This window comes from Copadichromis virginalis, linkage group LG15 (genome assembly GCF_057382275.1).
Source record: "Copadichromis virginalis isolate Kocher_CV1m ecotype Utaka linkage group LG15, C_Virginalis_male_GT1.1, whole genome shotgun sequence".
NCBI lineage: Eukaryota > Metazoa > Chordata > Actinopteri > Cichliformes > Cichlidae > Copadichromis > Copadichromis virginalis.
Window position 1 is genome coordinate 19,543,474 of NC_140632.1, and position 16,010 is coordinate 19,559,483.

Here is a 16,010-nt window from a genome sequence, read left to right on the forward strand (position 1 = left end):
TGCTCAACAAAAATCTTTTGTCTCGCTCCCATTTCTTTTTGTTGCATGTTGAAGCTCTACTTGGAACCTTGTTAAGATGCAATCATGCAAAACATAATTTCTGGCCATTTTTCAAGGGCTCTTAAACTTTTGATTAGGATTGTATGTTTAGAGGCAGCAGCCAACCAAGATAATGTGTGTCTGTAAGTACCTGTTTGTACACCTGTGTGTGAGCGCAGTTATGTTCATAAAGTTTCTCCATGTAAGTATTTAATTGTGGGTATGGGGAGCCATAGCCCTGCCTTCCAGGTCATGAAGTAGGCATGGAGGAGACATGGGCCCAAGATATCCAGAGGCCCCCCAGAGCACAAGAGCCCAAGGAGGACCACCGCAGGGGCAATCGTGCCACCTACCTAGAAAAGGGCTGAAGAGTGTCCCGGATGGGGGTCACCTAGCAGCCACTGTGCAGAAGCCACAAGGGGCTGCAACAACGAGCCCGCAGGCTCCACCAGCAGCTGACTACACCAGGGCAGTCCGAGCCCCAGGCCTAAAGACCCAAGGGCCCTCCATGCACCGGAGGAGGCCCAACAGAGCCAGGGGGACCAGGGGCTTTTTCTCATCTAATATTAGTTTATTTTAAGTAAACTATAATAACCATGCTTTTTTGCCTAACAGCCTGTTCACTTAATATAAAGATTTTTGAAATCTATAGAATTATGCCTTAATGAAGCTTTAGATGACCATTGGACTAAAACAGGAAAGCAGCTTTACATTTGCTGTACAGACTTTACTTAAGTTAAAAAAAAAACGATTTAGGTCCATCAAACCCTAGCAACACTGACAAATGTTACTTTACCTCAGTGCGAGAGAGCTGAGCAGCTATGCCTACACCAGCCCTTCACAACATACATAATGCATGAAACAGAATATCGCTCTTGCTTTCCTAAAATACACGCTGCATTGTAGTTGCTTTGCACCCCGGAGGGAGATGGTAGATTTAGGTCTAATGATTCTAAACGGGGCTGATGAGATGTTTTATCAGAGCAGCACAAAACTTCCTTCAACTGCAGCATCCTTCTCTCTCCTTCCTAATGACATGATGGATTAGGAATCATAGATGGAGAAACACAGAGTTCTTTTTCACCACTTTTTCTGTTGTAGGTTTTTACTACCATAAGCTACTGCAATGACTCCTTCCTTTTCCTCCACATGGAAACTTTCATCATCATGGTCTTTACTATTTGAGGAAAATATATTTTTGGGTGTCATGGAGGCATTTGTGATAGAATGAAAAAGATAATAGCCAGGTTTAAGTACAATTTGTTTATTTCCTTCCAAACTGTGACCCCAAAATGCATGAATGTGATGCATGTGTGTAACAGAAGATACAATGAGCAGATAAATATAGAAAACTAAGCATTACATGTAGATCTGACACAAGTGCCACCAAACACTATAAGCCTGCCCATTTACCTACGACACAATAGTTGAGTGTGAATCATTTCACACTATGCACACTAGATTTGTTCAGCATTATTTTGAGGTCAAAGGTGAAAGCTGGGAGGTGTGAAAGTGTTTCCAAGTAGCTGAATCCATGCAGGACATCTGTAACTGGTTCCCATAGCAGCCCGGACATACAGCCCATGACTTTTCCATGACTAAGTCTGAGCACTTCCCAGTTCTTCCCTCCTATGTGTTTTTTTCCAAATACCAAACAGAACAATGCTGCGGTTTCTATTTAGCTACATTTAAACCAACCATCTATTTCTATGTATGTATAAGAGCTTTAAATACATTCTGCAATAATAAGAGATGTAACGGTAAAATCCCAAGATTTTTACTGTAGTAATTGCACTGTGTGGGTCAGGACTGCAACATCACGCACTACTCTAAATTTCTTAGGTTTACAGGAATATATAAGCATAAATAAAAAGAACATGAGCAATAAAGAATAACAAAAAATATTAACTTAAACCTGGATATGGGTTTAGTGTTTTGTTCCATGTTGACGAATAAAACTGTTCATTTGATAAACTCGTGTCTAGGAGCTACGTGTGAAATCAACTGTGCATTCACAGCACACGTACGCAACAGAATCATCAGGTTACTGTATGCAGCAGGATTATGTGACCAGCGTGTACATCAGATCGATAAACTTATTGATTTCAATTTTTCTCTGAGTGGATTTCCAGCAGACTTCATATCAAGTGGTAAATGTGGAAGTGTTTGGCAATTCTATGGACTCGATCCTATTCTGAGAAAGGAGAGGGGGGAAAAATCCACCAGGAAAGGAGCAGTGAGATAATGTCTTAACTACCCACTGAAGACGATTACAAGAACATAATGTGGTTATTTTTAAAAAATGGTGTCTCCTAAATCTAGACGTGGATGTCTGTGGTCATGGTAGTGTGGTCCTTCTTTAAAGTTATGATGAGGATGACTCATTCAGAGCAGTGACTGGGTCCTGCTGTGGTTTACCAGTTGTCTAGGAAGTCGAATCCGGTTTTCAGGATGTTGCTGCTTGTATTAAACTGAAAGGAGAGAAACAGAGAGATCCTGATAAATAGCAGTGAGGCAGAAGACACTGTACAGACTGCGTTTGAGCTATTATTGGGCTACCAACGAAGAAGTCATAAAAGACAAAGACCTTGCTTGGTAATGCCCCTCCCACTGTCCTACTCTTGCTAAAGACTGGCTGACACGGGAGGCTTGTCAGGTGACATGGACCTCATATGGGCTATTAAAGCTTGGGACTCTTTCTTTAATTGCACATAGCATCAGCCCTCTTTAGGGTTTGTGTTTGCCTCATGTAATTAAGCCAGTTTATGACAGTTTGTCTATCATATTTTTTAATCATCTCTGTCCTGTTCAAGCCATTCAGTATTCTACCTGCACTCTTCATTACTGTCACTGGGCTTTGCATTTTTGGCTTTCTTGCAAACTGCATTGTCAAGCAGCTAAAGTGCTATGTGATTAGGTTCCAACACAAGACCATAAATAACATATTAGTCTTCTGTTACAAAGGAAACAAAGGTGGTCGTGTTGGAGAAAGGCCAGGTTTGAAAGACCAGTGATGTCTCTTGGCAGAATAAGTCGTACACTGTCATTGTGGCATCTGCGTTGATCCTGTAACACATCAGTCTGAAGCCTTAATACAGAAACACGGGTCAGTAATAGACTTTAGCCACTATGTCCAACACCAACAAAATGAAAATGTAGCAACTACATGTTAACTCTCAGCTCCAACGTTATGACACAAAATGTCAAGGTTTGCTGTTAATATCCAATATTAGGTTTCATCCTTATCAATAACACTGAGTCCTCCCTTTAATGTAAAACTTAGTTTCTCTGTGTCAGTACAAACAATAATGAAGCAAAACTAAAAACATAACCATTTTTTTAAATTACGTTTTAAAAAAAAAAAAAAAAAAAAAGTTTTCTAAACTATAAATGTAAACCCGACCTTTAGAAAGCTTGGACCAGGTCAAGAACCAATATTATCATGGGCCTGTAAATACTGGGATAAACACATACGGTATGACCTTTTTAAAGCATATCTCATGCCCGGTCACCATCAAGCAGCAGGTACTTCAAAGAGCTGGGCCTTTTATTCTTAACTTTAGCTAGTGTTTAATAAAATCCAAAGCAAATGCTTAATTCAAATGTACTTAGTACTTGCAGTCTCTGAAAACGGAACTTACCTGGGTAAAAGTGGGGCTGACGTCAATATTGGCTGAGCTCTCTTCCTCCTTCTCTTTCTCCTTCGAGACATTTGAAGGCTTGGACACCAGGTTGGAGGCGAACATTTCATCGACCGTGTTGCTGACGGATGGCAGGGTGCTCTGAGATCTCTCCCAGCCTGCATTTGTAGATGGGACGCTGATAGGTGGGGGCGGGTTTGGAGAAATGGAGATGGATGCCGGGGTTGCGCTGACAGCGGTGGGGATAGGAGGTGGTGGCACAGGAGGCTTGGGTGCTCTATGCTTGGTGGACCTAGTGGGAGCTGGAGCATGGTGCTCTGCAGTTTCAGGCTCCTTGGCGCTGACAGAGCTATCCTGTGGGAAAATGTAAAGAAAGCAGCATTGAAGGATAACGTTCAGAAACAAACCTGGCATCAATTTTACATTTTCTTTTCTCTCCTTCTTAAACTGTAGCTTGTTTACATTTGCCATCTGCTTCTACTCGTGGAGGCGTCACTGATGCCAGATATTGCAGTTTCAGGCTAGGTTCTATTTTAAGACACAGTCTGATAACACATGTTAAGGCTGGAACTTTCCATCTGTTATTTATCAGAAACTTTACAGATCATAACAAATGTTTTTGCCTGAGAATTCGGCATCATCCATAACTTTTTTTGAAGAAGTTGCAACCTTCAGATTGTAATCAGTAAATAGGATGTGATGGTATTTTTACATGCGTACCTGTCGGAGGTAGGATGGGAGGGGTTTCTCTCCTTTCTCTATGGACTTGATCTGGCTGGGGGTCAGGGACTGGAAGTCAGCTTGCTCACCCTCCAGCCTGGACCTCTCAGCACTGATCTTCCAGAAAGATGACTCCTCTTCTGGTCTCCGGCCCTCGCTGACCGACACCTTCCCAACCACACAGAAACAGTTATGCACACAGTCCTGCATTCTTAAGATACTATGAAGCGAGGCTTCTCGGGTAAAATTCCTAAAACCTATTTTAGGTGATCTACTTAGCTCTTTTTAAAAATGTGAGCAAAGGTGAAGGTTTTTCAGAAATAAATGTATCTGAAAACTTTTTTTGTGGCTACAACAAGCAATTGTTCTGTGAAAAAAAATCACAATACCAGTAGTCAGGCATTAACCGTAAGAAATACAAAAAAATATATACAGTTAACATTTCTGCCATTTTTACACAAAATTAAACAAACATCACCACATCCACTTTATGCTCGACTACTGCAAATGTTTCACTCATTTTACAGTCCTATTACAACAGCAAACACTTCCCTTCCAAATGTGCATGCTGAATCTCTGCTTCAAACATGAGGCCCCACCATACCTTTGTTCCTGCTGCACTCTTGCCAATCTGACTGGAATGAGTAACCTTCGCCGCTTTTGAGTCAGACTGAGAGGATGATGAGATCCCCTGGTCTACAGGGCCTGATGTCAAGCTGAAATCCATCTGACTCTGAAAGATGCGAATGACATGTAAGGGAGGATATACTTTATGTATCCAGAAAACAGACATTCCTGTTAATTTATTTTTACCTTTGTTTCCCACGAAAAAGGTGCAGAATGCTCATCCTGCCAGGTGATATCCTAAACACAAACACATGCTGTGATTAGTTTCAGCTTACACAGTCATTGTGCTCACTGCCCGTATTTAAGGGTATTTATACTAGGTTAGGTGGCTAAAGTAACATATGATGTGTGTATTTTCTATAATCTAGCGCCAACAAATACCTTGTCTATTGTAAGACTTCCTTTTGATACACTGGTTTATCGGTTAAAAGGCAACAAATGATACTTCCTACCTGCCAGTTTTTCTTAGGAGTTAAACACTTGTCAAAATCTGCTCATAGCAGCCTTGATATCATTTAAAAAAAGTGTTGCTGTGAGCTGATGTGTATGTTTTGATGCTTACTATTATAAAACAGTAAATATGTTATTAGTTACAAGTATTTAAAGCGCATAAAAGGCGAACTGTCTTTGCAAACTACTTTTTTTCTGCATTTATCTTTTACAAATCAACGATTACATTAATAATGAAACTCGCATAAATACAGTGGCTCTTACCATATATAAAGATAAAGCCAATGTCATTTTAAACCCTTTAAAATATAAAATGTTTCACTCTTAAATATTTCTATTCATTATACAGTGACACAACACCATATTTGTCGCCAGCCGTCTCGCCACAGTGACGTTTACCAACATATTTTCGAGGCTACGTGGCTCTCGTTAGCAGGCTTTTCTTGTTAGCGGGCTATCCTCGCCCTAAAACACACCTTAAACACACAAAATCCAAACTCTAATGTCTTTTAAGTACCTCTTCTCCGAAGTGAACTATCTTCTGACCCGTTTGAATGAGCATTTTAGGGTAACAGACCACTTCTTCACGCTCAACTCTGTGCATAGCGTATCGGGCTCGGATATGAGGATCCATCATCCAGTTGTCGATGGCGTTGTCCTGCTCTTGCGGCGTCATTTTCTCCCAGGACGAGCCGTGCTTGGCTTTGATTTTCTCCCTCTCCTGCATTATTTTCTTTGCCATGGAGTTGATGGAGGAGAAGTACTCCAACTTCTTCTCCTCCATCCTGTGGGCATCGAGCCCCGCCACGGTTGCGACGGCCATCTTTAACTGGGGCCAGCTGTTGTTATTGTGAGAAAGAGGAAGCCGGCGTCGCTGAGTGGGCGTCACCATAAAATCCACACGGCACCACTGCTCAGATTTAAGGGCTAATAGCGCCATCTAGTGTTCTAGTGTACGTGTAAATAAATAAATAAATAAATAAATAAATATATATATATATATATATATATATATATATATATATATATATTTATATATATATATATATATATATATATATATATATATATATCTGGCAACCTGATACATATATATGTATTAGGTTGCCAGCCATACATACAGGGCCAATACATAAGAGCTTTGTAAATTACTAGCTATATTAAAATGATCAACAGGGATTAGCATAACATAGCATAAAGGCACAAGTTGCACTGGATAACATAAAGAGGAAGATAAAGAACATTAGTGGACAGGGTAGTCAACTTACCTCATTGTGAAAAATGTTTATTTCTTATAAAACAAGCTGTATGGTGATTTTAATTGAGGATTGCCTAGGTAACACAATGATATTTTTCACCCGTGGTTCTCTTTTATGTGGCTCATATAAAATAACACAGTAAGAACACACAGCATGACTTATCTAAGTAGTGCTTTTCCTAGTCCACCTCTTTTCAACACAGTAGGCCCACAGCAACAGTTCTCATCATTAAGAAGGCCTGTGTAAGTATAGTTGGTTAGTTGAGTACTTTTCTTTTCCTGCATCCTTATGAATCATGTCTTTCCTCAACCTCATGAAGTTGTTTTGGGGGCTATTCAAACGCTTCATGTGTCCATTAAACCTGTTGTGTGTTGTTGACCACTCGGGGGCAGTGGGAACAAGCTTTAAAAGCTGGGCTTTATAAGTTGTGGCCAAAAATTTCTTTTTTTTTTAAAAATTTCCTTTATCTATTTACCCATCTTATTTTCCACATACTGCTTATTGTTACACTTATTTGCCTTGTATGTCTACTGTACAAACTGAACTGGAATGACTGACTGTTAACTTTCATAATTTCAAATAAAGTAAAGAATAACAATTTTAAAAAAAGTTGTGGCAAAAACGTCGACAAACTGCTGTATCTTTACTCCTTTAGCTGCTATGCATTGATTTTAAGAACTGCAAAGTTAAATCATGTGCATGCTTTATTCATCTAATCCACATGGACAAAAAAAAGAACCACAGAGCTGCAACAGTCATTTGCATCATCTTTGTAAAGTTACAGAACTTCATAATCACATACTACTTTTAATTTGTTCTAATAGTCTACATCTGAGTATTGGTATTTATTTCTCCTCACAGATCTGAAATTTGTCCTTGATGTTTTACTTCTTCTCAGTGAGTCATTTATAATAAATCAAATGAAAGAGTTTCCAATACAAAGATAATTAAACATAAACAGAATTTTAAAACAAAATTCAAAACATAAAAACTTTTTTTTCTCAATAATATTTATTAAGATTACACGAGGTACAAAGACAAGCCACATGAAGTCACATATATTAATATATAAACATCAAAGCAAACCATTTTAAATGACATAAATGTACATTTCCAAAACATCCATGTCTGTAAAATCATCAGTACATCAGAGAAACAAAGAAAAAAGACATTTATAAAGCAAAGTAGTGCTAACAGTCATACCTTCTTAGCTCTACAAAATGGCTTTTAGTAAATGCAAACTGCAGCAGTTAAAACATATCAGCAGTGGGTTCAGAAATCTAGTCTTTAGATATTTAGCCCATGTAGTCAAAGGCCACACATCAGACTTTTCAACTAACACCAAAACATGCACCTGTAATATTATGTACAAAACCAAAAGTAAGTTAAAAAGAGACAAAAACAGTTTACTCCAGTGACAATATACCAAACATCAGATTGTTTTAGATGTTTCAGATGTGTGAGTTTATTGCATGAATTTCAAGCATTTAAAATAAATAGCTGTGAAAGACGTTTGTTTTCCCTTTTACAAATGTGTGCCAAAGCTTCTTGCAATGTATCCCTATTAGCCTCTTTGTTATTTGCCCTAGTTAACTGTTCAAATACTGCACATTGGATCAAAGCCGCACTTCTCAGGCTGTGCTGTTACTGACATCATTGAGGCTAAGTTTCTGATTTTTCAACATGGTGTCACTGGTGAAACGGGAGTGAAGGGGAATGGCGGTCATCGGCACTGTTTTGGCCTTTCGTCTGGATGAGCGACAACACAGCAGGTAGAAGATCTCAACCACGTTGAGCACAAGTGACAGGCAGGATGCTACCATCATGAACATGATGAAGATGGTCTTCTCAGTGGGTCGAGACATGTAGCACTCAACAGTGTAGGGACATGGGGCTCGGGAGCATTCAATTAGTGGGTCCATGACGAACCCATACAGATAATACTGCCCCACAATAAATGCTATCTCCAGGAGGATCCTGAACACTATGGAGACCATGTAGTTTCCCAGCAGATTACCTTTAATCTGCACCTTTCCTTTCTCGTTTGTATACTTTGGAGCTTTTGTTATTTCACTGCTAGAGTGGGTCTGTATATATTCTCTCAGCTTTTTCTCTTTGTGGATGACATGCATGACATGACCGAGGTAGATCAGTGTCGGTGTCGAGACGAAGATGATCTGCAGGACCCAGAATCGTATATGTGAGATTGGGAAGGCGTGGTCATAGCACACGTTCTTGCAACCAGGCTGTTTGGTGTTACAAACCATCTTGGACTGTTCATCACCCCAAACCTGCAATGTTCAGATGACAGTGTTTATTATTATTATTAAAAAAAATAAAAATAAATTAAGGTATTACATTTAGTCACACAGCAGCACAAATCCTATACACTGAAGTGCAAAATCAATGTCCTAACATATAGTAAGCAAGCTGATTTAACTTAACTTTCATACTAGTTTTATAAATGAACTCGTTTTACAGAGTTATCTGTGCTTTTTTAATTGAATAACTGGTACACTTGATTTGCCTGAGTATGAACAGTGCAGACTGGTAGATGCAAAGAGTCACAGACCTGGTACAACTTAGGTTAAAATAATTGATTTGGAAATTTTCTTAGCTTAACCAAATTTTCTAAGTGCATTTAACTTGTTCAGTATGCATATGTACATATAAAGACTATAATATATTTAACAATTATGAAGTTAATTTGAAAAATTCTCATCTTAACTATTGAAATAATCAAATTATTGCAGACCACTGCCTTGCGTTTACACTTTTAAGACAACAAACCAAAAATATATTGTATATTTTACATATTTTGTAAAGTGTTACTCTGTACAATGACCAGGCTATAAAATAGAATTAGGCTATATATCTATAGTAAGATCAACTTTAATAATAAAACTTCAATGTACCAAACCAGTGTTTTTTCACTGTCAGTGCAACCTAGCAAATTTATATTGAGAAAAACGTGTAATTCTCATATCCACTGTAATCCACTGTTTGTGAAGAAAATTTACTCTATCAAAGCATTATTTGAATTTTAGTTTCAACACTGTTTTTATGTGGACTTTTGTTATACCCACCAGAGGGCGTTTTTTTTGTTTGTTTGTTTGTTTGTTTGTTTGTTTGTTTTTAATCTGAAAGGCCAAAACTCACAAAAGTACCTAAGGCATGTGAGTTATGTATAATTCTTTCCCTCAAAAGATGAAAAAGTAGAAGCGGACCTTCTCTGCTCCAGCTCCAAGGATCATGATCCTGAAGATGAAAAGCACGCTGAGCCAGACCTTCCCGATGACCGTGGAGTGGGACTGGACCTTATTCAGCAGCGAAGACAGAAATCCCCACTCACCCATGGTTTCTGAAAACAAATAAAGATCCTTAATGACTGATAAGATGTGAATAAATTCAAAGTTTCATCAAATCTAGCCTTCGGCAGATCATTTAGAAAATAAATGTTTTGCTGAGGAGATCATAGTTTGTTTATTTAGCTGTTGCATATGCAGTACACTATATTCAAATTATATCTAACTGAGACAAAACCCTGAATTAAACTTAAATTTTAGAGTCAAATGACTAAACTGGCCTCAAATTTTGAGTCTTTCAAACTTATAGATTGAAGTATCTTATTATTTAAATTATTAACTTGTAGTTTGTTATAATCAATCAGTGGAAATTGTTAAACATCACCAGAAGCAGCAGAAAGTCTGCCCTGCTTCTAAGACAATCACATGTACTACTATCCCCAATAACTGTTTAGAAGTTAAAGTAGGAGCTGTGGAATAAATATATTTGATTGGATTTTAAACAAGAATGTACAAGCAACGGATGTTTGTATATGGCTTTCACTATATTTTTATCATATGAAAGAAAAGCCCTTTAGTGCATTAACAGCATAATAACTGCATATCACTGATTTATCCAATCTGAGAAAATACAGAAAAATGTAGTTAATCAGATGTTTACTGTCACAGATTATGTATAGTGTGTCATTTTGTCTCACTAACATACACTCCCTAATAATAATCAGTGCTCATCAGTCAACACATGACAAGATGCATCTTAAGATACCTTAATAATGAGAACATGACATTATTTGAATCTTATTCCAATATATTAATTAAAAGTTTACCCTGTTTACAGTTTATGATTAAAAATAAATGCCTTGTAAATGAGGAGGATTTTTAAATAGGTCATTCTGTAGCTTACCTTTGAGTGTAACAGCTCTTCTTGCAGGCAAGCGAATCAGTCACCAGTTGTAGAGCTGAATGGCAGCGAGCGTACCAAACCAGACTTGTCTATGATACCTTGAACTTTAGATTAGATGGAGTTGTGCAAGCGTGTGAGCTGTCACGTTGTCATGACATCTGGAAATGAGAAATCTCATGTAGACAAAATTGGGCTGAACATGGAAAATGTTAATGATTGCCAAACTTTTAACCGCTTGTACTTGATTTTTTCCCCTCTGTATTGGTTTCATAAGATGATACAGTAGTAGTTATCACTGTATGATAAGCTTCTTTAACATTTTGAATTCAACAACATTTGTCAGTTATGCATTTTTAGTCAAACAGTAACAGAGTCAACGACTAAACGGTGCAAACAGATTACAATGAACATGAACGCTGCTGCATTTTGTGAGGACTCATGTTCGTTTTGTCATTAAAAAAATGCTGAAAGTCCGAACAAACTGAGTAAGTTTAGTATTATAAGCTTCACAAAGACTGAGATATTGAACTGAAATATGCTGAGCTGATATATTTGATCTATAATGTTCCACTTTCTTTCTTTTTTTTCTTTATGTTTTTTTTTATGACGATATTCTCATTGTCTTTAGATAAACTTTGAAAGTATAGCGCGATCGATTACCAGTCAACCTAACAGCCGCACCCCATTCTGAAGAAATACCAGATTATAGATGGAAAAATTAGTCAGTCGCCACATGATTCATTTGTAACAACCTTGTATTAAACAATTATTTACATACGTTTAGCAAAATGTAAAATTATTGCATTTCAAAATATGTTAAACAAAACTATCAGCTATTATCACTATTATCAGCTCTGGGAGGCTTTGACTGTTGTTATTTGCCAGTTTCTACACACTGTCACTTCAACTAATGCCACTTAAATAGTTTAATAGTTTAATTATTTATATAGCACATTTAATTACAACAGGAGCATTGACCAAAGTGCTGTACAAGAATACAACATACATAATAAAACAACTTAGAGTATTAAAAGCAAACACCAAATATGAATTAACAAACAACTCTCATGCTGTATTAAAAACCAGTAAATAAAAATGCGTTTTAAGATAAGCTTTAAAAAGATTGACAGTAGGAGCCTGTCTGATGTGTAGGGGTAAATTATTCCACAGCTTAGGCGCTACGACTGCAAATGCTCGATCACCTCTATGAACCAGCCTCGACCTTGGTACAGCTAAAAGCAAAAGATCACTTGATCAAAGATATCTAAGGGGGGTATAAGTCTGCAAGAGGTCAATGGGCATTGCACTAGTTTTGCACAAACTGTATATAGTACTTGTCTTAAATTCTCTAAATATTGAATACTTTTTTCTCTTTTTTCCTCTTTATCATAATTATTACCGCTATTTTCTGTTATTTTCTTCTTAATTTAACTGCACACTTCTATATGCTCATGTAAAGCTGAGGAGCACGAGCCAAAGAACTTCATTATGGGTAAATGTGGCTACACTGTTTATCTGTACATGACAATAAAACTTGAAACTAGAAAAACCTAAAAAACTAATGAATAATGAAAGTAATTATTAGTTGTAGATATGAAGTCACACAAAATGTGTGTAAATCATGGTTTTTCAAAATAAGGGCTTATGAACTGAAAAGTGTGAACATCTAAAGACAAGAGATTGATAGAAGCAACGTTTCTTCAAGTTCAAGTCATTTATTTCAAACAAATAAGTATACAAAAAAAGCTGCTTACACATAACAAACAACATCATTTTTATCTTTCAGTAGGTAAATCAACTCATAGAAAATGAACAAGACAATACCATAACTTAGAGAACATGACCGGGCATACAGACATTTTTTCTCATTAAACTGTTACAATTTTTTTCATGTTGTCAGCAGAATACTGATGGCAGGATTACTAGTAGTTTACTGTTTATTTGACAGTTTTCCTGCTATAATCTACTTTACAGTAAGTTGCTGTATTTGATGATTTGCAGGATAGAACTGGCAGCTAAAGTTTCGTATAATATAAATATGTTAGTATTGCACCTTTTAGTAATAGATTTTCAGGCATATACAAAGGAATGGAAGCAAATGCTAGAAGAATATATAAGTAAAAATACAACAATGTATTATGTGAAGACTTTTCTAAGCACATACTAACATATTAATGCAGAATGACAAAGCTTTTCTATTGTCTTTCAGTCCCTTGGATGTATCTGAATGCAGACACCGAGCAAGATAATACATTTTAATTGTCACAGACATGGTTTTTAATGACCGCTCAGGAGTCGTTTCTCATCCTTGGCCCCATCCAAGCTCCCTGCAACACTGTGGCTGGCTTCAAGATCTGCATTCATCCTGTTCTGCTTGAGGGCTTCCTCTGCAGTTGGCCACCTTGGACCTGAGAGGCTAGCAGGATATTCTGGAGAGGTAAACTTATGAGGGCGACGTCTACACCTGACCCTTTTGCAAATCAGGTAGAACATCTCAATGACGTTCAGAAACAGAGAAACACAGGCCACCACCAGCATGAAAATAATGAAGACGGTTTTCTCTGTGGGTCGAGACATGTAGCACTCAACAGTGAAGGGGCAGGGCTTTCTAGAACAGGGGAACATGGGGACCATGACGAAGCCGTACAAATAGTATTGTCCCACAATGAAGCTGGCCTCAATAACTATCTTGACCGCAAGCTGGGTCAGATAGCTCCCCAGTAGATTCCCCTTGATTTGCACCTTCCCCCTTTCATCTGTGTATTTGGGCCTTTTGCACTGGGTGCCACCAGGGCTGGAGAGCAGCTCCCTCAGCTTGTTCTCCTTGTGGATGATGTGCATGGCGTGGCCCAGATAGATGAGTGTTGGCGTGGAGACAAAGATGATTTGGAGCACCCAGAAACGAATGTGCGAGATGGGGAAAGTATGGTCGTAGCACACATTCTCACAACCAGGTTGCTGAGTGTTGCAGACGAAATCTGACTGCTCATCACCCCAGACGCTTTCAGCACCTGCACCCAAAACCATGATTCTGAACAGGAAGAGGACGCTCATCCAGATCTTGCCAATCACAGTGGAGTGTGACTGGACTTTTTCCAGCAAGGTTGACAGAAACCCCCAGTCTCCCATCTTTAATGACAGTGTTTAGCCTCTATTTCTGAAAAAAGAAGGCAAACGTTGTAAAGACATAACACCACACCTTATTTCTGAAACATTAACTACAACTTATTCTTTAATCAATAAACTCCTGGTGAATGAAAAGAGCTTACAGCTCTTTAGATAGATCATTTTATCTCCTAAAACCTGAGAAGGAAGAAGAAATTACAGTATTCTGACCCTTGAGCTTTTGGATCAATATTTTCCACACATAATCATTAATCATTAGAAAACGGAAGAACAAGAGACACAGTGTCATCAGACAAATGAGTAAAAGTGAAAAAAAAAAAACTTTAAAAAATGTTTCTTTTAAAATAAGTACATGCAAATTTTTATGCATACAGAAAATTAAGCTATAATATGATTAAAACTATACCATAAATAAAATTAACAAAGAAATCTGATGCTGTTAATGTAATCAAAAAATAGTAATTATAACTGAAAAGTAAATTAACAACCAGCCATGTACTTACGATAAAGTAAGAAATGAATCTTTAGTGTGAAAAATTCCAATATAATAACAATTTTCTCTAATTGATAAAATGATCGGTTATCTAAAGCAGAGGAGAGAAACCGTTACATCTTACCTGTTGATCTGCTCAGAGAGGACTGAGTCTCGTTGAGAAAGATCACCAACTATAGTTGGACCTTGGATTTCTGGGCTCTGATCAGCGGCTGAGTTACGCAACACACATCTGTGAGCTAACAAGAGCAGGAAAAGTTTAAGAAACACCAGACCAAGAGGGCAGCGGGTGTAATAATTGACAAGTGTTCAGTTCAGTTGTGTCAGTGAACCGCCATTAAAGTTTGAAAATAAATAAAATAGGAATGTGTGTGTGTGTGTGTGTGTGTGTGTGTTTTCATGTATTTACATTTTTTGTGTGTGTTATATACAAATGAGGAAGAGGAGGAGTAGCATGATGAGTAACTGTATTAGTCTGAATTGGGAGGTTAGTTTGAAATTTGCACTCTATTTGAAACCATTAATCATGAATGTGTCAGAAGAGAAGAAGGTCTTCTGTCAGCTGCACAGTCGGCGAGCAAGAGATGTCACTTTAAAATAGCACTGGAAGTTGAAAATAAGGTGCATGTGTTCAAAATATATGTATTTATCAATTTCATTTATTTGTGTATTTCACACACAAATGAGAACTATGCACATGGATGATGAAGTACTGTGTAATTCCCAGTTGGGAGGCTAGATTGGAATTCGTGCACCTTGCTAAAACATTTGTTGATTTAGTCAACAAATGTTTTAGTCATGAGATTGTAGATAAGGTTCAAGTAGATGAACTGGTAAGTTTTGTGACTCACAGTAACATTCATAACCAGCTGTTTCCTGCCAGAATCATCAAAACATCACGCCCTGCAACCAGGAAATTATTCATAATCTGTGGGATTAGAAAAACTGTTTACTGTCACTTTTCTTATGCAGGTCAAAAGCTAAGCTAAAGCTAAGTGGTAGTAAATTAAGTTTTGTTAAGTTTAGGCAGAGATAGTTTAGCTCTAATCTTTTTTCTGTTTCTTATTGTACATTTTTCTGATGCTATTAACAAATGTGGCTGCTGTGGCTCAGGCAGTAAAGGAAACTGCCTATTAATCGCAGAGCTGATAGTTCAGATGTGCATATAAAGACACTGAACTAACTACCAAATACAAAAGAAATTGTCCGTTACATTTTAAAGAATAAATTGCATATATTTTTTCATTAGATTCAATAAACACTAAGTTTTCAAAAAAATTGAATTTTCCGGCTTTACAGGGTTAATATATTTTAGGTCATTATCCAGATCCAGATTTCATCAGTTTTGTAAGCATTACACAAATGTTAATATTGTGTTTGTGTATCTTTCTAAGAACTGGCAACCTCTCCAGAGTGCAACACCACCTCTTATCTCATGACAGTGTG

The 16,010-nt window shown here is 37.6% G+C and overlaps 3 protein-coding genes across 3 annotated transcripts; all 3 read right to left on the reverse strand.

Moving 5' to 3' along the window:
* Positions 1–1,283: 1,283 nt before the first annotated feature.
* lg15h1orf198 (linkage group 15 C1orf198 homolog) lies at positions 1,284–6,346 on the reverse strand. The gene is made up of 6 exons (XM_085432362.1): positions 5,995–6,346; positions 5,214–5,264; positions 5,005–5,133; positions 4,401–4,568; positions 3,681–4,034; positions 1,284–2,510 (listed from the first exon to the last, which is right to left on the reverse strand). Exons 1-6 carry the CDS (start codon positions 6,298–6,300, stop codon positions 2,454–2,456), a joined length of 1,065 nt encoding a protein of 354 aa, XP_085288488.1. The 5' UTR covers positions 6,301–6,346; the 3' UTR covers positions 1,284–2,453.
* Positions 6,347–7,427: 1,081 nt separating this feature from the next.
* On the reverse strand, positions 7,428–11,073 carry LOC146692295 (gap junction Cx32.2 protein-like). The gene is made up of 3 exons (XM_085432363.1): positions 10,946–11,073; positions 9,964–10,097; positions 7,428–9,027 (listed from the first exon to the last, which is right to left on the reverse strand). The coding sequence occupies exons 2-3, from the start codon at positions 10,090–10,092 to the stop codon at positions 8,368–8,370; spliced, it is 789 nt and encodes a 262-aa protein (XP_085288489.1). The 5' UTR covers positions 10,093–10,097; positions 10,946–11,073; the 3' UTR covers positions 7,428–8,367.
* Positions 11,074–13,057: 1,984 nt separating this feature from the next.
* gja13.1 (gap junction protein alpha 13.1) lies at positions 13,058–14,819 on the reverse strand. The gene is made up of 2 exons (XM_085432364.1): positions 14,689–14,819; positions 13,058–14,102 (listed from the first exon to the last, which is right to left on the reverse strand). The coding sequence occupies exon 2, from the start codon at positions 14,072–14,074 to the stop codon at positions 13,223–13,225; it is 852 nt and encodes a 283-aa protein (XP_085288490.1). The 5' UTR covers positions 14,075–14,102; positions 14,689–14,819; the 3' UTR covers positions 13,058–13,222.
* Between the last annotated feature and the right edge of the window lie 1,191 nt (positions 14,820–16,010).